Source organism: Lactuca sativa, chromosome 3 (genome assembly GCF_002870075.4).
Source record: "Lactuca sativa cultivar Salinas chromosome 3, Lsat_Salinas_v11, whole genome shotgun sequence".
Taxonomy (NCBI): domain Eukaryota; kingdom Viridiplantae; phylum Streptophyta; class Magnoliopsida; order Asterales; family Asteraceae; genus Lactuca; species Lactuca sativa.
Window position 1 is genome coordinate 32792593 of NC_056625.2, and position 21983 is coordinate 32814575.

Consider the following 21983-nt stretch of genomic DNA (forward strand, 5'->3'; position numbering starts at 1 on the left):
TTAATGGGATTTGATGGATTTTCTGGTTTTGGATCTTGTTGGGCCGGGGTAAAATGGTAATTTTACCCTAAGTATGGATTTTGGGTCATGGTTTGGAATCCAATTGCTAATTGGGTGATATTTTGGTATTGTTAGCTCGAGAAGTTGTCAGGGCAGCTGCTAAGGACTTCTTGCAGTGAACTTCAACATTCGAGATGAGTCTCCTCACTGCTATATGGGTCGAAGGCACCAATGCCGGCCCATTTGGTTTATGTGTTGTACTAAGACCCATGGTTATCCCTTGGCATTATGTATGAAAGACCAAGAGGCGGCTCATGGCACACTGTATGCAAGTCCAGAGTCTGAACTCTGACAAGTAAATAGTTAAGTAGTATAGTTTGTATGCTAGTTGTCTTTATGATGCTTGCATGGAAGATCAGGAGGTGGCTCTTGGCAATTGTCTGTAAGACCCAGGGTTGTTGTGACAACCCGTATTTTATTCCGTCACTGTAACCCATTCCCGTTAATAAAACCGTTCGTATTCCAATTTTTCCGTTAACTTTTGGTTTAAATTAATTAAAATGGGGACTTCTTATTATGGCCTCAAGAGTGCCCAAACCCATTAGAAAAGCGTAAAATATCCTCGTTATTTATTGGAAAATTTTTATTTACGACTAAGTCATAATTACGAAAAATTAATCGGGTAAAATTTTAAACCCTGTTTAACGTCGGTATCGGGTAGATTTCCACCGGGTATCAAACCCAACCCCTATATAAAGGGTGAGTGGGCATCATTTGAAGACTTTTACCCACCTCACAACTTTCTCTCTCTACTCTCTCTCTAAAACTCGAAACTTGGCGAAAAACACCACTTTCAAGCTTCAATTTGGTAAGTAAACTATCCTAGCATGTTTCTAAGCTTGTTTATCTAGAAAGTCTTTGTTTAAACTACCCAAAACCATCAAGAACATGTGTTTACGGTTCGGGAACACCTCCCCAAACCGTAAACTCCTTTAAAGGGGTTTTGAAGCCCCAAAACCCTTCCAAATCCCTTCTAGTGCTTAGATATGGCTTAAGGACTTGCATGCACGAAATTTGAGCACCAAAATCATATCATTTGGGTGGTAAACATGAGTTTACGGTCCAAGAACCTTCTTGAACCGTAAACACATCTTCATGGACCTTAAACACCTTTTAAGGTGTTAAAATGCCCCCTTAAACACCTCCAAAGGCTTCCATGAGTGCATAGAACCTTGTACTCCTTCATTTGATGCACTAAAACATATAGAAATGAGTCACACTTGAGTTTACGGTTTGGGAAGGTCTCCCAAAACCGTAAACAACTTCAATGGGGTGTTTAAGTGCCCTAAGCACCTTGTATGACTTAGATTTGGGTCTAGAACCTTGTATGCTTAACCAACAACCACCAAAACACATGATTCATGGACAAACATGAGTTTACGGCCATAAACTCATGTGTTTATGGTAGTAAACTCCCCAATTGTCATTCAAGAACCGTAAACTCCTTTTCCAAGGTCAATTCAAGTCCCGACCACTTCCTAAGCTATAGAGTCAACCCTAGAACCTTCCTTTGTGCATTGTAAGGCCTTTAAACATCCAAGAACTCACCAACCATGAGTTTACAACCGTAAACTCATGGGGATATGGTCATTGGACCGTAAACACCCCTAAGGGCTTACTCTTGAAGAGTAAACTCCTTATTTAGGCCCTACACACCCTTAGATGCTACCCGGGTCACTCCAAACACTTGAATTGAAGTGTTTTCGCGTCTAGAAGTGTTTATTCTTATTTAATTAATATATCAAGATCTAATTAGATACAAATTATGTATCTCTTCATATTACATAGGAACCTCGCGTGTTTTCAAGCCCCGAAATGACACTTAGCATCCAACCGACACACTTCTCGACTGGTGAGTTCATACCCCTTCGCCTTTTCCGTGTTTTTCAATATTTTCAGGGGGGAATACAAGCACATTATAAATGTTTTTGAAACTTAAAACTGATGAAATTCTATAAATATCTGGCAAACTTTTAGATATCTTTACCCCTTATGTATTATGCGGAGCATAAGTGATGTTTTATCGAATATAACTACATGGATTTCAATTACAGTGTGAGAAACAATCAAATTATTATGGGAATAATTTGGGATCTTCAGTTCTTGTTTTACGAGTACAGATTTCATGCAAAGTTAATAGATAAACTATGTCTGATTCAGTTTATCTCTGTTTAATTTAGAGTATCATGCCAGATAATTTCTTTGTATTCAATTGTTTTCACTGTATTATGTTTCAAAACAATTATGATGTTTGATAACGACCGAGTACACTGTGAATAATTTAATACTAGCTTGTGAGATTTGTCTTCACTAAACCCTTCGGGTTATCAGTAAATCCTCACTGGAAGTATAACCAGAGTCTCCTGGAGGGAGAGTGTGGAATTTATGAATAGATCTATTCGGGACTGACAATCCCACACCTTAACTGCTAGCTACAGTTAGGCGGGCACGCCTGGGGTGACAAATTCTGGATATCGTACGATGCCTGAAGAACGTCAAGGAGGTCTCGTGTCATATTAGCATGGTTATCCGACTCACAATACGTATTAAAATATAAGTTTATTCACGGATTCTATATCTTCCTTAAATCTATAGTTTTATATATTAAAACTACCTACTGTTGTACTGGATGGTATTCCCAGGGGTTTTCAATCTATATTTTTACGTATTAAACTATCTACTGTTGTACCAAACGAAAATTTAGAAGTTCTAACTAAACTGTCTTTATAAGAAAATATGGGATTTTCTTGGATAACAACTTTTTAGAAAACCAAAGGAAATATGTTCTTTTAACATAAACAAACAGCTTATGAACTCACCAGCTTTATGCTGATTTTCAAACTGCTTGTATTCTCAGGTCCACATTAGACAGGTACACAACGATCTTTTGGAGAAGACGGAGCGTATAGAAGACTCGTCTTAATTTTTGATCATATGATATATGTGTAAACTTGTAATACTTTATTTTCAAACAAATGTAAATACTTTTATGTAATGTAATGGTTATGTTTACTTCGCTTACTATGTACATTGGTTGTGATACTTAACATGATGTCCTCCGCCCCGGAACGTTTCCGCCATTGGTTTCGAGGTGTGACAGTTGTGGCCCCTGGCCTGGAAAGAAAGACCACAAGGTGGCTCATGGGATAATGGCAAGACTATGGTTGGCACATTACACCTTTATTGATTATGATATATGAATGTTATGTATGGCTCACTGTTATGTATGGCATGTATGGATCATTGATATGTATGGTATGTGGTATTTTGGGAACTCACTAAGCTTTGTGCTTACGGTTTTTAGTTTATGTTTCAGGTACTCCGGTTTTCAATTGGAAGAGTTCGGGACGATCACAGCGCATACACCTATGTTTTCCACAATATGTGATCTTTAGGATTAGACTTTGATAACTGTGTTAATTGAAATGCTTTTCAATGTTTAGAACAAAGTTACATCAGTGTTTTGATTATAATAAAAATGAAATTTTTACCTTTGATTTTTGGTTTGTTACAGATCTAACAGATCACTACAACATGCAAGCATACGATAAACCAGGATAACAATCCAAAAGAGCCGGCATTGGTGCCTTCGACCCATAAACACAATAAGGAAGACTTGCCTCAGATGTAGAAGCTCCCCGAAAGAAATCCTTAGTTCCTGCCCTGTTGGCTTCCCGAGCTATCAATACCAACAACACACCCAATTTGCAATTAGGTTTCGTGCCATAATCCATAATCCATAATTGAGGTAAAATTACCATTTTACCCTTGACCCAACATGCACCAAAATCGAGGCCCAAAACCAAAAGATCCATAAAGTCCCACTAATGGCCCAATTTTCCAAATTGGGCCCAAACCCATATGGGCCTTATCCTAAGCCCATATTTCCTTAAATCCAAATCAGGTTATCACAAACACCCCTCGGGACAAACTTGGTCAAAGACATAGGTCAAGAGTCAAAGTCAACAGCCTGAGTTGACCCAAATCGTTGAGTTTATCGTTCAACTCACCGAGTTCCTCTAACAATCGCAAAGTCGGGAAGAACCCGATCCAACTCGTCGAGTTATCTAATCAACCCGCCGAGTTGAGCCACACCAACTCCAAAATGGGAAAAACCAAAACAACTCGTCGAGTTGGCCATCCAGTTTTTTGAGTTCACCCGATACCAAACAACTTAATCCATTAAGCCAACATAATCAAAACTAACAACTAGCCTACTCAGATCTTCACTGAAATTGCGTCTAGAAGGGTAAAGTTTCCAACTTTACCCCTAGGAACCAACCAAGTGGCTTAAAACTCAAACCCTAGACTTTAAATGGGATGGACTTAGTCATTAAGCACTTATTCCACAAGGACACAACCCCAAGATGCAGATATGACCATATTATTGGGTCAAAAATATGGTTTATACTTTTTTTCCTAGGCAAATGTATTTTTCTGTAATGTTTTATGAGTTTATGGTTAGGTTTACGGCCAGGGAGGTGTTTACGACCGTAAACCCATTTACGGCCCATGTTCCCCATGTATATATATAGAGGGTGAGGGGTGTATGGAGTGTAAGCAAGCTAGAGAGAAGAGAAGAGCTTAAGTGTGTGAAACTTAAGGTGTGTTCTAGAAAGAAAAAGTGAATCTTGTGTAAGGAACTTCAATCATATTCATATCAATACATTCAAGATTCATCTTCTTCTTCTTCTCATTCTCTTCTATTTGATCTGACGTCATCCAATTGATTGGGATTCCGCACCATCAATTGGATCTGATTGATACCCAAGCAGTTTGGGGACTTACAATTGGTATCAGAGCTTGGATTGTATCAGTCAATTTTATCAAATCTGGAGCTTATTTGATCTTATTTTGGAAGGATTTTTGCGTTTTTGGATAGATCTCTGAAAATAGGGGGGTTGTTCTTTGTGTTTTTGATAAAAACGAGTTTTTGATCGAGTTTTGGAGCAAAAAGGGGTGAAAACTCAGCGAGGAGTTTAAGGTCGCCGAAGTTTACGGCCGGCGTTTGCGGCCGACCGAAGTTTGCGGCCCGGCGGTTTACGACCGGAGTTTGCGGTCCGAGATTTTGACCCTCGGAGTTTACGGATCGCACGTGTACGGTCAGCAGCATTTCCGGTTCGCACCTCGCACGTGTTTGTTCAACAGCCTCGGTCTCAGCCAGCAGGAGTCTTCACAGTGTCTATTAAAAAAAGAAGAAAAGGGCGGACGAAGTTTTGGAGGTGCCGGGGATCGAACCCGGGTCGCTTATCTCCTCGCTCATGCGTCTTACCATTTGCTCTAAGTAGCATCTTATTCCATCACTCCCGGACTTAATTCATAAAGACTCGCTTTCGCACCTACTTTCGCTTTTTTGTCAATTTCAACCCAAAATTAAATTTCTTTTATTCTTAAATTCCATTTTCAACCCAAAATTTTTTAGTTTTTAAATTTTGACTTTTATTTTTGATTTTTTACTTAAACTTTGACTCTCTCATTTAACTTTTAAATTTTCAAATTTAGCTTTTCGGTTTGACTTTTAAGTTTGACTTTTTAAATTTGACTTTTAAGGTTGACTTTTGAGGTTTATAGTCAAGGGGAATTTTTAAATTTAATTTTGAATTTTAAATTGATGTTTTTAATAGCTTTTGAGGTTTACGAGGGAAATGAAGACATGAAAGAGAGTCAGGATATGTTAAGACAAAAGTTGAACATGTTCAATTATATCCCTGAACAAACCCTGGAAGCTTAGTTGCAGCGATTTACCACACTTACTACTGAGATGAATATAACTGGGATCCTTTTAACTAAATCTGAGATAAACAAAAAGCTACAGAATTCACTTTCGAAATCATGGGATATGAACGTGGTTGTCATCAAGAAGACAAAAGATCTCAATCATCTTAGTCTTGTTGTTGTAACTGAAGAACTTGATGCTTTGAAATGTGGAAAACAATGAGTTCCGTAAACATCCCGGTCAATAAAGTTTCATGCTCTCAATCATGTGAAGCTACGATTAAACTTCTTCTTGAACATAATGATTCGCTAAAAAGGGAAGTCGAGGACCTAAAATATGAAGGATATCAACTTAGAAAAGGACAAAAACCCCTAAAGGCTGAATTAGAAGCAAAAACCAAAGACTTTAGGAGGCTTCAAAAAGATTATAGCAAGACATGTGAAAATTATGACTATGTTAAGAGACAACTTGATGAATTGATTGTTGAGCTTGACACATTAAAAGGCAAATTTGAAACTGCAGATTTTGATTTTAGAAAATTTGATGTGTCAAGCGAAGTAGTTGAAAACATGATAAACCATTGTCTGCAATTTAAAATTAACCAGCAAAAAGGTCTAGGGTATGATAGTGTTCCTCCACCTTTCAATCATAACTACACATCCATCCTTATGACACAGGAAGAAATTGACAGGGAGGCACATCTTCAATATGGCAAACCAGCTGGATTTGTGTCAGGAGGTAAAGTAGCAGAGGATGAGAACAAGGAGAACACCATTGAACAAACCAACATCTCCTTGAACTCTGAATCTATTGCTTCGAACTCAGCTACTTATGATCAACATGTTGTTGAGAAATACAGGCCACCAATTCCAGTAGAGTGCCTGTTGTAACTGTGCGAATAACAAGAGACAAGGCATGGATACACCACCAGGGGCAGGAAGAAACAACTTCACAGTGAAGAAAAAGACATGTTTTCACTGTGGAACACCTGGACACACTGCCTGAAACTGTCCAAATCGCACATACGGTCCTTACTACGCACGCGGCTGGCAGAACGCGCCAAGTGGGAGATACTCCAAAAGAAACCCCTCAAGGTCAAGTTCTGAAAATGGTGACTGGAATGCGCAAAAGGCCAAGAATCAAACCCATGAGACAAGGAATCTAAATCCCAAGGCAAGAAGGGAATGTCAACCAAGAAGCCAAATCCAAGAGATGCTCCAGCAAAACCAAGACTGGCTAGGTCAAAGTCATCTCAACGGCCGACTTCAAGTTCAAAATCAAGTGTCGGGGCACCCATTGGATCGAAAAAGAAATGGGTTAAACCCAAATATAAATAGGTACCAAAGGTTCAGTCTCTGGTGGTTGTCGAGGCCAACACAAATAATAACCCTAAATATTACACACTAAAATAGTGTATAGTGGTAAAGGGATCGAATCCACGGAGATTGGTTCAATTTATAATTCTATGAAAAATCTCTTTGTAAAAGTACTTGTAAAATGACAATAAAAATAAAATGGGGGGTTTTGGTGTTTTGAAATACTTGAAACAAACTAGAATTAACTATGGTTTAAATAGACAAATGCAACAAAAATAAGAGTTTGATGTAAAATCAATGAGGGAAAGATGGTTGACTTAAAGTTTCCTCACTTTGACTTTTGATGAACATATCATTAGAATCCAATGGTGCAATACTTTGATTTAAATCCTTAATTTGGCTATAGTAATCCAAGGAGCTTGAGATTACCTAGACTTTTCTTAATTGTTGAAATGGCTAGAGAAGCTCATAACAATTTCCTTAGTCAAAGTCACTAATTCCAAATAGCATGTAATTAGTGAAAGTCAACTAGCATTAAGAACCAAAAAGTCACCAAATCCAAGAGGGGTCAAATGCTTTCACCACCATGTTGGAGGAAATGTTTTTATGATTGTGTGAAGCAAAAACAACACAAAAATCATTTGTTGCTTGCTAATTTGAGGATCCTTTACTTAATCAAGAAATTAGCCAACTAATCACCACAAACACATTTAAACTCATGAACTAAAACATACAAGTAGTGATAAGATGTTAAAACACAAAACATTCCCATAAAGATTTAAGAACATGTTCATGGATTCTTCAACATTCAACAAAAGTTCAAAGGATTAACCAAAAGTCAACCAAGATTAGTTTAGCCAAACATGGCTAAACCCAAAGAAACAAAGTTAGAGAAAATTGTACCAAACATTAAGCAAGAATCAAGAGGTAAAAATATGATGTTCTTCAAGTGTTCTTGGCCTTCAAAAGTCATCAAAACTCTAGAGAGAATCTCCAAAAATCGGATGTCTAAGAGTCCCCAAAAGATGGGCACCAACCTTCCTCAAATAGCCTTCCAAAGTGATTTCCGAAAATGCCCCTGCAGAGCCCTGCGCGACCCGCGTGCTTCTGCGCGGGTGGGTTGCGCGGGTGGTGCCTGACATGGGCTTCTTTGAGATTTTGGGCCTCCAAAGCATATCCCACTAGCCCAGATCGAATCCAATCACCTCCTAGCCCATTTTCTTCAAGTTTTTCTTCATTTAAAGCCCAATTTGACCTCTCCACATCCTCCAAAGCTCGTGCACTCTCCTGATTAAAAATCTACGTATGCCCGCATTTTGCAAATTTAAAGTTTATTTCTCTCCAAACCTTCAAATAACCATCAAGCTCGCTCCATGCACCATCTCCACAATTACCAAGCCTAACATCCTTTTTTTTGCCTATCAAATCTCATCGCTTCCCATACTCCCGAACACTCCCGCTCCACTAGACCCGAAAACCTACAATTATGCTCACAAGATTCGAAAGTACCCGAAATAGTCATAAAATAACAAAATGGAAAATATGCATGGAAATTATCTAAATTATGAATGAAATATGCTAAAATAAACTATAAAAAGAAGTAAACAAAACTAACTATCAAATCACCCCAAGCTTAAACCTTACTTGTCCTCAAGTAAGACAAGACTAAAATGAACTTGGGATGAACTATCCTAGAGAAAATAAAAAGAATGGATAGAGCCGCAGAACCTGATCACCGTTAGTCAACATGGTCAAAATTGATCTTGCTATTACCTCACGAATTTTTCATCCGATGACAATGGTACCATAAACCACAGCCAGGATAACTCCTTCAGGTGAGTAAGGAGGGATGAGCAGTCGCAGCCTCAATGGAACATGCATACAATGAAGAATATCTGTAGTAGGGAGAAAGTAGCTGGATGGGCTCGGGTGGAGCTCTTCTTTAAGTGTACACTCTGATCTCACGTTTGCCGGTTTCTCTCATGTGTAACTAGGTTTAATCGCTCGGGCACCGTTGTAAGAATCAGTTCACTTGGTGTTGGCCCAAACCTCCCGTAGTATCCGACTCGACAGTCTCCCTAACATCACCAATTTGCGAAAAACAACTCGATCTATATACAATAAAACATACCTAAATAAATGAATATCAAACGCCGGGTGACCAAAGTGTTGGAAGAATTAGTTCAATAATTGAACCGGTCACCCTTCTCAGATTTCTGCAGCTGGGAATTTGCCTGCCCCTTTTTTTTTGTTTTTGGTTTTTTTTTTTTGGGTACTTGAAGGTAATGTAATAACAACCCTTTTGACTCAGAATTTGGTTCCTAAAGTGTGTAAGTGGAACCGAAAGGGTAGTAATATAATCCGAATGGTCTAAGCGAGAAAATGACCATGTGTGGAGCATAAAGATATAATGTAAGCTCCTCTTCAAATTTGTGAATTTTTTTTTTCAAAAAATAATGAAAATGTCCACATGCGGACTAAAAGACTTCTCTAAAATCCTAAGAAAATCGCAAAAAGATATGGTGATGTAAAGAGAACGGATATGGATTCTACTCGGGGACAAGCACTAGTGCTTCATCCTAACGGTTCAAACGTGATCAAGTGTGATCCTCTCGGCGGTAGTGACCGCAAGGCTAAGACATCCATTGCTATAGTATATCCTACATTCATTAGTATTGTATGCATAATTCTTCATGAAAACTACATGTCCATGATCACTTACCCCTTTAAGCTACCAACATCTGATCCCAAGTATGAGATCCCAAACTGCAGCTAATGGTCCCTGTTCGATTGGTGAGATAACAACAAGATCCTGGACCAATAATGATACAATAACTGTGAACCTATTCCATGGCATCCAAGGAGGTGAGAATAAACGGACAACAAAAATGCATGAATGTTAATGCCTAAGCTAAATGTTATGCAAAAATATAAAAGGTGAAAAAGAAGAAAATAAAATCTTTTTGGAATTTTATATAAATAAAAAAAAATGAATGAAAATTAGCTTAAAACTAAAATGTTATGCAACCTAGTTAAAATGCATGAAAAAAATAAAAATAAAATAAAAGATAAGGGATATGCCCCACCCCAAGCTTAAGAACAAGCATTGTCCTCAATGCTTAAGGAAAGGCCGGAAAGGACCTAAATCGGGGGGTCGGGCGGCGGGAAATGCCCGTGGCGATAGTGGTAGTCCCACATATCCTGGACCTGGCGGGAAGTGTGAGGGAAGGACTGCTCCAATCGATCAACACGGCTTGCCACATCTTGGATGGTTCTCGTATTCTCTTGTCTTTGGGCGTCGATGCGCTGCACTGTGGAGAACATCGTGGCAAATTGGTCAAAGAACGTAGGGGGGAAATATGGTGGGAGTTCGTGTCCCCCCTGCTGAAACGGCTGGTCAAAACGTTGTGGAGGGGCCTGGAATTGATCATGCTGAAACATCGGCTGCTGCATCAAAGGCTGGTCAAAATGGTCCTCAGCTTCGGGCATCTCATCGTCCTCTTCTTCATCTTCTTCCTCTTGTTCATCTGCGTCATCACCGAATTCTGGGATTACACCTGCTTGGGTCAACTGATCTGGAGGAAGCCAAGTGTCGGGGTCGTCTGTATCGAATGAAGAACCGATCCAACTTGGCAGGATGTAAACCGGGGCTTTGTCAGAGTCTAACCAATTGTACGTGCGTGTTCCCCGATCGAGCAACATCTCCATCCGGATGAGAGTATCACAATCTAGCAGGAAGTTCGGTGGGGTGTCGACAGGTATGTACTCGGGAGCCGGGAAGTCTAGGCCGATGGCTTGACCTATGATCGTGATGAGTCCTCCGATGAAAATTTCTCCCAAGGACCGCTGGCGAATGGAGTCGCATTTGTCTAAAAAGAAGCCTGAAAAACTGAGGGAGAGTGCACGCCTCATGCTTCGGAGGAAAAATAGCTCACATCTGTTGATTTGACCGGGCTCGAGGCGCCCGAAGATACTTGTCGTGAGAACTCGGTGAGCAATGCGCCAGCAGGGGTGAACGATGTGCTTGGCTCGCTGTCGGCTTGGGTTGAAGGTTGAGAGACCGGAAATTTGCATCCAAAAGTTTGCATCAGGGCAACGCAGAAAATCTTGGTACTCTTGATTTTGGGGGCTGATGCGGAATGGATCGTCTATACCCATGATAGAATCAAGCTCTTCGTATGTGAGTCTATGATGCTCCCCTTTCAACTGGAATGTGAGGAATTCCGTGTCATCATCTCGTGCATATGTGCTAAGAAATTCCATTGTGGGTTCCTCGTAAGTTCTGTCACAAAGTCGAAGAAAACCACGCCAACCGAGTTGTATGAACAAATGGTATACACCATCATGCACCCCAAGCTTTTTCATGGACTTTTTATGGAAGAATTTTGTCGGCCGGATTGCGCGACCCCGAAGATTGGAGCGATAGGTTTTGATCTCAGCATTTGTAAGGGAAGGATCGCTTCCCTCTTCTCTTCTTTTTTTTCGTTTACCGGCTGCTTTGCGTGATGGACCGGCGACATCCTTTTGCGGGTTAGGATCGATCGATGATCCATGGGTGCGTGTCCGAGCCGTGGTTTTGCCCATTTTCGAAATCTACAATATCAAAAACAACTTCACCAACGTAATCCCTCACCTCACCACTCTCAAATTAATGCAACTATCTTTAGACTGAACACAAAAAAAATCCAAGAAATAATGACACCCAACTTTTGACAATGTAAAATGATTTCAACAACACCACTCGGTTAATTTGATAATCCCAACAAAAATTCGACAGCATTATGAGACAAAATGAGAAAATCCCAACCAAAGTTTAAACAATTTTTGAACAAATTTCCAAGCAAATCAACCAATCTCAACCATTCTCAAATCAATGTTTTCAAATAAACCGGGCAACAACTAACGATCCTAGGTAATTTCCAAAGCATAATTGGATGCAATTATCGAATTGAAACAATGCAATGTAATAAAAACCAAGGAAAGAAAATACCCGAATTATCCCAAAATTGAACTTGAACCCGGAATCCGCTACCGTGCACCCCAAGCTTTGGTTATTCGTGGGTGCCAAAATGCAAGACTTGTTCACTGAAGGAAAATTTTTAACTTTATTTGTGTGAAAAATCCGACGGCGGCTCGTGGTGGCTCAAAAATTCCGGGAAAATTTTTGGTGAGATTCCGGGAAAATATTCGTGGGTGCCAAAATGCAAGACTTGTTGTAGTATAGTGGTAAGTATTCCCGCCTGTCACGCGGGTGACCCGGGTTCGATCCCCGGCAACGGCGCCAAAAATTTGGTGGTTGTCGAGATTGCGAAAGGTGGTCGGAGTTGGCCGGAAAATGGCCGGAAAGCGGCGAGTTGGGTGGTGGTGGCGCCCCTAAACCCGACAATGGATCGAAGTAAATTTTGGGTGGGGTTTGTAGAGCACGGAAAATGGCGAAGAATGGCGGTGGTCTCGTCGGATTCCGACCGGTGGAACTCCGGGAAATCGATTTTTAGTGAAAAGTGGTTTTATGTGTTCTTGAGAGTTTAAGCGAGAATGGTGAGGGTTTGAGAGAATGAAATGAAGAAGAAGAGTTGCTGGAGGTTTTCAATCCATATTCAAGTGTGGTCAACACCCGGTCAACGTTGGTCAACTCATTAAACCACTTGGTCAACGAAAGTCAAAGCTGGTCAACAAAATAAGGGCTGGCCGTCAAGCAGCACGCGGGTCGCGCAAGCTATGCAGTTAGTTCCATTTATGTGTCGCAATTTAAAGGTCGGCCGCGCACACCAGCCGCGCACCCGTGCGCGGGTCGCGCGGATCATGCAGTTAGGAGTCCGATCTTTGTCGCGAGTTGAAGACTGGCCGCGCACACCAGCCGCGCACCCGTGCGCGGGTCGCGCATAGTTCTGGTCCCGGTTTGCGATTTTTTTTCGTTTTCTTCGCTAGTTCTTGATTCGGAAGGCCCCAAACACCTAGAAACTCTTGGCTTCTTCAAAAATGACTTCAAAAGTTGCATCAAAACATTTTCAAAACTTCTTTATTCGAACGTAGAAATATGAAAGCATAAAGCTTTCCAAAAATGCCCCTCTTTAACGTCATAGGCGAGACGTCCTTCTAGCTTGGTTCAACACACCGGGACATCCAAGTGGATGATTTCAATAACACTTGCATTAAAACCTTCATAGAATGGCTTTAATCGGTGCCCATTGACTTTGAAAATTTGTCCCGTTTCTTCACTTTGGATTTCGACCGCTCCATGGTCAAAAGTCTTTATTACAACAAATGGGCCAATCCACCTTGATCTTAATTTACCCGGGAATAACTTCAACCGTGAATGGTAAAGTAAGACCCTATGTCCCGGTTCAAAATTCTTCCGGGTGATGGACTTGTCGTGGAAGAGCTTCGTTTTCTCTTTATAAATCCTTGCGTTTTCATAGGATTTGTTTCTCAATTCTTCTAGCTCTTGGAGTTGAAGTTTCCTATGCCTTCCCGCCTCGTCTATGTCGAAGTTGCATTTCTTGACCGCCCAAAATGCTCGGTGCTCTAACTCGACGGGAAGATGACAAGATTTTCCAAAAACCAATCTGAAGGGCGACATTCCAATCGGGGTCTTATAAGCGGTCCGATATGCCCATAAGGCATCATCAAGTCTCAAACTCCAATCCTTCCTTGTCGGGTTCACCGTTTTTTCTAGAATAGACTTCACTTCACGATTCGAGACCTCCGCTTGACCATTCGTTTGAGGGTGATAGGCAGTAGAGACACGATGAGTCACGTGATACTTCTTCAATAGAGCCTCCATCATTTTGTTGCAAAAGTGCGTCCCTCTATCACTAATCAAAGCCCTAGGCACACCAAATCTCGCAAAAACATTAGACTTTAAAAACTCGATAACCGTTTTGGCATCGTCCGATCTTGTGGCTTTGGCTTCAACCCATTTAGAAACATAGTCAACCGCGAGTAAAATATAACCGTTGCCAAATGAGACGGGAAATGGGCCCATGAAATCAATCCCCCATACGTCAAAAATTTCACAAACAAGGATTGGGTTTTGGGGCATTTGGTTCTTTTGCGAAATGTTTCCCGTCCTTTGGCACCGCTCACAACTTTTGCAAAACATATAACAATCGCGTGACATGGTTGGCCAAAATAATCCACACTCAAGGACCTTTCTCAAAGTCCGGCTAGGTCCGAAGTGTCCCCCACAAGCAAATTCATGACAAAATTGCAAAATGGATTGGTGCTCTTGTTGGGGTACACATCGCCTAATGATTTGATCGGGACAGTGTTTCCACAAATAAGGTTCATCCCACACATAGTATTTTGCATCACTTTTCAACTTGTCTTTTTGAGCACGTGTGAATGTGTCGGGATACCTTTTTGTGACCAAAAAGTTAACGATATCGGCATACCAAGGAATAGATTGAGTAAGGGAAAAGAGATGCTCATCCGGAAACTCGTCCCGCAATGGGAGAGGAGTTTCATTTGAAATGATCTGGCTTAGATGATCGGCAACGAGGTTCTCGCATCCACTCTTGTCTCGGATTTCCGAGTCAAATTCTTGTAACAGTAGGATCCACCGGATGAGTCTCGGCTTTGCATCTTTCTTCGTCATCAAGTACTTAATTGCTGCGTGATCCGAATACACTATGACCTTGGTACCAAGTAGGTATTGTCTAAATTTCTCAAAGGCGAACACTATGGCCAATAGCTCCTTTTCCGTGGTAGAGTAGTTGCTTTGAGCATTGTCTAGTGTCCTTGATGCATAATAGATCACGTGGGAGGCCCTCCCATTCTTTTGACCCAAAACGGCGCCTATCGCATAGTTGCTTGCATCACACATGATCTCAAAGGGGAGATCCCAATTTGGTGCTTGCATGATGGGAGCGGATGTAAGCAACTCTTTGAGCTTGTCAAAAGCTTCTTTGCACGCCTCATTGAACTCGAAATCGACCTCCTTTTGCAAGAGTTGGCACATTGGTCTTGTTATCTTTGAAAAATCTTTGATGAACCTTCGGTAGAAACCTGCATGGCCCAAAAAAGAACGAACTTCCCGAACACAAGTCGGGTAAGGTAAGCTTTGAATAACATCAATTTTGGCCTTATCTACCTCAATTCCTTTTCTAGACACAATGTGACCCAAAATGAGACCTTGACTCACCATGAAATGACATTTCTCAAAATTCAAAACCAAGTTTGTTTCGATGCATCTTTTTAAAATTTTTGTGAGGTTAGTCAAACATTCTTGAAAGGAGTTGCCATAGACCGTGAAATCATCCATAAAAACCTCAATTATGTTTTCAACGTATTCCGAAAAGATACTAACCATACAACGTTGGAAAGTGGTCGGGGCGTTACACAATCCAAATGGCATTCTACGGTAGGCAAAAGTACCAAATGGACATGTAAATGTCGTCTTTTCTTGGTCTTCCGGTGCCACCGTGATTTGGTGAAAACCGGAATACCCGTCGAGACAACAATAATGAGATTTCCCGGCCAACCTTTCTAACATTTGGTCAATGAAAGGCAATGGGAAATGATCTTTTCTTGTGCTTGCATTGAGTTTACGGTAGTCAATACATACTCTCCACCCGTTTTGCACACGAGTGGGGACCATCATACCTTTGTTGTTCTCGACCACCGTGATTCCCGTCTTCTTTGGAACGACTTGCACCGGGCTCACCCACTTGCTATCCGAGATTGGATAGATCATCCCCGCATCAAGAAGCTTTAATATCTCTTTCTTCACAACTTCCATCATTGGCGGATTTAACCTTCTTTGCGCGTCTCTACTTGGCTTGCATTCATCCTCCATTAAGATCTTGTGCATGCAAGTGGAGGGGCTCAAACCCTTGATATCCGCAATCGTCCAACCCATGGCTTCTTTATGCTCCTTCAACACCTTGAGGAGTTGCTCTTCTTCGAATTCGGTTAAATGAGTTGAAATGATAACCGGAAGGGTTTCATTCTTTCCCAAGTAAGCATACTTCAAATGTTGAGGTAAGACCTTCAATTCCAATTCGGGTGGTTGAACAAGGGATGGCGGCAATTTTGTGTGAGTTGGGGGCAATTCAATTTGCTTGACATCTAATCTTGTGAATTTTTTCATCTCCATTTTACTTACCAACTTCTCAACTTCCGGATCCAAAGAATAAAGCTTTAATTGTTCGGCTAGCTTCCCACAATCGAATCCTTTGCTCAAGATCATTTCCAACATATCACCGTTAGACAACTCAAACAATTCTTGAGTAATTGGCTCAACAACATCAACAAAGTACAAAGATGAGACGTCACTAGGATATCTCATGGCATCATAAATATTAAAACTTATTGTTTCGCCATCAAACTCCATTGTCAAACTTCCCGCATACACATCGATCTTTGTCCTAGCCGTCTTCAAAAACGGTCTCCCAAGCAAGATTAGAGCCGATTTGGAGGACACTTGCTCATCTAGATCAATCACATAGAAATCCGCCGGGAAGACTAATTGGTTCACTTGCACTAGGACATCTTCTAAAACACCTCTAGGAAAGACACTCGATTTATCCGCAAGAGAGATTATGACACCGGTTTCACTTAAGGGTCCGACATTTAATGATTCATATACCGAATAGGGCATGACATTGATAGAAGCACCAAGATCAAGCATAGCACTACTAAAAGTGACATCCCCAATCTTGCAAGGAACCGTGAACATTCCGGGATCTTTGCATTTGGGTGGAAGTTTCCTTTGTAAAACCGCGGATGCATTTTCATTCATCAAAATTTTCTCATTTCCCTTCAACTTCCTCTTGTTGGTGCAAAGTTCTTTCAAGAACTTTGCATATCTCGGGATTTGCTTGATTGCGTCAAGTAGAGGGATGTTTACTTCCACCTTTCGGAAGGTGTCCAAAATCTCTTTCTCCTCCATATTCTTCTTTGAAGTTGAAAGTCGGGAGGGGAACGGTGGTTGAGTGGCTATTGGTGTTACTAGAGGGGCAGCCTTCTTTGGAACTCCGGCTTGTGCATCATTCTTGATTATAGGTACTTCAACGGGAATAACTTCTATCTCTTCCTCTTCTTCCCTTGGCTTCTTCTTTGAACTACTTTCTCCGGCTTGCTTGCCACTTCTCAAGGTCACCACATTGACATTTGGGTTCTTTTCGGTTTGAGAAGGGAGTTTACCACGAGATTCCAACTTTCTTATAGATGTAACTATATCTCCCATTTGTGCTTCAAGGTTGGAGATACTAGTCCTTGTCTCTTTTTGGAATTGTTGGGTACTAGTGGCTAGAGATTTGACAATGTCTTCAAGAAACATTCCGGAGCTACTTGGTTGGGATTGAGGAGGTTGTTGATGATGATGTGGAGGGTGCGGTTTGGGTTGATAGTGTGGTTGTTGATGTTGGTAATGAGGTTGTGGTAGTGGATAGGATGGTCTAACCAATGCATTTTGAGGCAATGGTCTTGGGTTGTAGCTCATGTTGGGATTTGGCTTCCAACTTGAGTTATATGCATTTTGGTAACCGGATGGTTTGTTGTGGTAGTTTTGGAACTCTCCCGTGGCATTCACATGCTCCGCATCTTCTTGAAGGATGGGACACATATCCGTAGGATGTCCCATTGTTGCACATATTCCACAAACCATCACTTGTGGAGTTTGTCCCATGGCTAGCTTTTGGACAACGGAGGTTAGATCTTTGATTTGAGACTCGAGATTTGATGTTCCCACTTCATTGACTTTGTGTTGTGTGTCTCTTTTCATATCTTGGCGAGGGCCAAAATGTTGTGAATTCGCGGCTATGGTGTTGAAAAGTTGTCTTGTTTGTTGTGGGGTTTTACTAAAGACATCTCCACCACTTGAGGCATCAACTAGTCTTCTCTCCATTGGCAACAATCCCTCGTAGAAGTGTTGAATGAGGAGTTGTTCCGGAATTTGGTGTTGTGGGCAACTATAGCACAAGTTGTTGAACCTCTCCCAATAATCATGGAAAGTCTCATTTTGACCTTGGCGGATTCCACAAATCTCATTTCGAAGACTTGAGACTCTTGAGGCGGGATAGAACTTATCAAGGAAAGCTCTTGCCATGTCGGTCCATGAGTTGATCGACCCCGGTGGAAGATAGAATAACCAATCTTTTGCTCTATCGGCCAATGAAAAGGGGAATGCCCTTAGCTTGATTTGGTCATCGGTTGACCCTTGTGGCTTCATGCTAGTGCAAATAATGTGGAACATCTTCAAGTGCTTGTGAGGGTCTTCGTTCTCCAATCCATGAAAAGTTGGTAGGTGGTGGACTAAACTTGACTTCAATTCCGAACCTCCTTCCAAAACCGGGTAATTGATACCGGTTGGAGTTTGTGTAACATCGGTCTCCATCATTTGCCTCAAAGTCCTTTCGGGAACTTCTCCTCCGTCCGCCATTACAATTGGTTCAATAATGGGTGGATTTTGTTGTAGGGGTGGTGTTTCGGGAATTTCTTGGCAAGGGTCGGGACTAGAATCGGGTTCTATATCACTTAATGAAGTGGTTTCAACCTCCGGGTCCCCGTGGGGGTTAGAAGTTTGACCACGTTCAACTCGTTTTTCCTTAGCCAAACTCCTTGCTTCTTTTTCGATTTCGGGGTTGTAAATCAAGTCACCTGTACGCTGAGATCTGGGCATAGAGAAACAATTGATTAAAAATAAACCAATCCCCGGCAACGGCGCCAAAAATTTGGTGGTTGTCGAGGCCAACACAAATAATAACCCTAAATATTACACACTAAAATAGTGTATAGTGGTAAAGGGATCGAATCCACGGAGATTGGTTCAATTTATAACTCTATGAAAAATCTCTTTGTAAAAGTACTTGTAAAATGACAATAAAAATAAAATGGGGGGGGGGGGGGGGGTTTGGTGTTTTGAAATACTTGAAACAAACTAGAATTCCGAACCTCCTTCCAAAACCGGGTAATTGATACCGGTTGGAGTTTGTGTAACATCGGTCTCCATCATTTGCCTCAAAGTCCTTTCGGGAACTTCTCCTCCGTCCGCCATTACAATTGGTTCAATAATGGGTGGATTTTGTTGTAGGGGTGGTGTTTCGGGAATTTCTTGGCGAGGGTCGGGACTAGAATCGGGTTCTATATCACTTAATGAAGCGGTTTCAACCTCCGGGTCCCCGTGGGGGTTAGAAGTTTGACCACGTTCAACTCGTTTTTCCTTAGCCAAACGCCTTGCTTCTTTTTCGATTTCGGGGTTGTAAATCAAGTCACCTGTACGCTGAGATCTGGGCATAGAGAAACAATTGATTAAAAATAAACCAATCCCCGGCAACGACGCCAAAAATTTGGTGGTTGTCGAGGCCAACACAAATAATAACCCTAAATATTACACACTAAAATAGTGTATAGTGGTAAAGGGATCGAATCCACGGAGATTGGTTCAATTTATAACTCTATGAAAAATCTCTTTGTAAAAGTACTTGTAAAATGACAATAAAAATAAAATGGGGGGTTTTGGTGTTTTGAAATACTTGAAACAAACTAGAATTAACTATGATTTAAATAGACAAATGCAACAAAAATAAGAGTTTGATGTAAAATCAATGAGGGAAAGATGGTTGACTTAAAGTTTCCTCACTTTGACTTTTGATGAACATATCATTAGAATCCAATGGTGCAATACTTTGATTTAAATCCTTAATTTGGCTATAGTAATCCAAGGAGCTTGAGATTACCTAGACTTTTCTTAATTGTTGAAATGGCTAGAGAAGCTCATAACAATTTCCTTAGTCAAAGTCACTAATTCCAAATAGCATGTAATTAGTGAAAGTCAACTAGCATTAAGAACCAAAAAGTCACCAAATCCAAGAGGGGTCAAATGCTTTCACCACCATGTTGGAGGAAATGTTTTTATGATTGTGTGAAGCAAAAACAACACAAAAATCATATGTTGCTTGCTAATTTGAGGATCCTTTACTTAATCAAGAAATTAGCCAACTAATCACCACAAACACATTTAAACTCATGAACTAAAACATACAAGTAGTGATAAGATGTTAAAACAATAAACATTCCCATAAAGATTTAAGAACATGTTCATGGATTCTTCAACATTCAACAAAAGTTCAAAGGATTAACCAAAAGTCAACCAAGATTAGTTTAGCCAAACATGGCTAAACCCAAAGAAACAAAGTTAGAGAAAATTGTACCAAACATTAAGCAAGAATCAAGAGGTAAAAATATGATGTTCTTCAAGTGTTCTTGGCCTTCAAAAGTCTTCAAAACTCCAGAGAGAATCTCCAAAAATCGGATGTCTAAGAGTCCCCAAAAGATGGGCACCAACCTTCCTCAAATAGCCTTCCAAAGTGATTTCCGAAAATGCCCCTGCAGAGCCCTGCGCGACCCGCGTGCTTCTGCGCGGGTGGGTTGCGCGGGTGGTGCCTGACATGGGCTTCTTTGAGATTTTGGGCCTCCAAAACATATCCCACTAGCCCAGATCGAATCCAATCACCTCCTAGCCCATTTTCTTCAAGTTTTTCTTCATTTAAAGCCCAATTTGACCTCTCCACATCCTCCAAAGCTCGTGCACTCTCCCGATTAAAAATCTACGTATGCCCGCATTTTGCAAATTTAAAGTTTATTTCTCTCCAAACCTTCAAATAACCATCAAGCTCGCTCCATGCACCATCTCCACAATCACCAAGCCTAACATCCTTTTTTTTTGCCTATCAAATCTCATCGCTTCCCATACTCCCGAACACTCCCGCTCCACTAGACCCGAAAACCTGCAATTATGCTCACAAGATTCGAAAGTACCCGAAATAGTCATAAAATAACAAAATGGAAAATATGCATGGAAATTATCTAAATTATTAATGAAATATGCTAAAATAAACTATAAAAAGAAGTAAACAAAACTAACTATCAGTCTCCCAAATCACCTAATGACTCTAACGTTTCTACATCTTCTGTTTCTGATAAGCAGGATATGTCATGGGAGAGAGTATCGTGCAAGGATGAAAAAGGTCAACCCGGTTTCAAAATGGAATGGGTTCCAAAAACCAACTAATCCCGCTCTGTGTTGGAGCGGCTATGGAGGTATATCATCAAACTTCGGTTTGTTGGTAGTGGTTGTTCCAGGCACTTGATAGGATACATTTCTCAACCGTACAACACTCGGAACTTTGTTTGAGAGTATGTGTCTTTGCGGGAAGGGAAGAAAGGAAGAGATCACAAATAGGGTTAGTGCTTAATGACATGAAGAATTTTCGGATCTGTTATGAGATTATGCATGTTGTTCTCAGACCTTCTGGATGCAAATTCAATCGGTGAATTACGGTTTGCGTTTTCTTCTCTGTACTCCTGAGTTTATCTTACTCTAATTCGTTTTAAAGACAAATTTTCATTTTCTTAATAGCTTTTTGTTAGTAGTTATTATTGGGATGTGATATGAAGTTTAGTGCTAAAGGGGAATATAAAATTTGTGTAATGCACTAAAGCCGAATTGTCTAGACTACGTGTTCAATGTGCTGGTAGGCACAAAGGATTCAAAAGGACTAGACTTAGATTGACAAATGAAAGGACTAGACAATATGAACTTAGATAGTTTCATTTGGACTAACCATACGACGCTCGGGTAGATTAAGCAGTGAGATAAACATGGGAGCCGACAAGATACACTAAAAGTTAATTATCTAGAATTATGGCTCAATATTTCCTTGATGTATGGACTCATGTCCTTAATTCCGGTATTGATGGGACGACTGAGGGGTTCTGATAAAGTAGGCATGTAGGAAATTATTTTCTTGCTTTCTATCTGTTAGTCATATGTTGTTTCATCTGCGTGATCGGAAGATCCGACCTGGAATGCAACATATGCAACTCTAGTTCTACACACCTTCTTATCTATGAAACTATTTCTATCTGTTAGCCATATGTTGTCCCCT

At 40.7% G+C, this 21983-nt stretch overlaps 1 protein-coding gene and 1 non-coding gene across 2 annotated transcripts; one reads left to right on the forward strand and one right to left on the reverse strand.

Annotated features, from left to right (window-relative positions):
* The first annotated feature begins 12300 nt into the window (after positions 1-12300).
* Positions 12301-12373, forward strand: TRNAD-GUC (transfer RNA aspartic acid (anticodon GUC)). Its single transcript has one exon. It is a non-coding gene; the product is annotated as a tRNA-Asp (tRNA).
* A 2974-nt stretch (positions 12374-15347) lies between these two features.
* On the reverse strand, positions 15348-17281 carry LOC128132735 (uncharacterized). The gene is made up of 4 exons (XM_052769657.1): positions 16893-17281; positions 16402-16802; positions 15697-16317; positions 15348-15361 (listed from the first exon to the last, which is right to left on the reverse strand). Exons 1-4 carry the CDS (start codon positions 17279-17281, stop codon positions 15348-15350), a joined length of 1425 nt encoding a protein of 474 aa, XP_052625617.1.
* Between the last annotated feature and the right edge of the window lie 4702 nt (positions 17282-21983).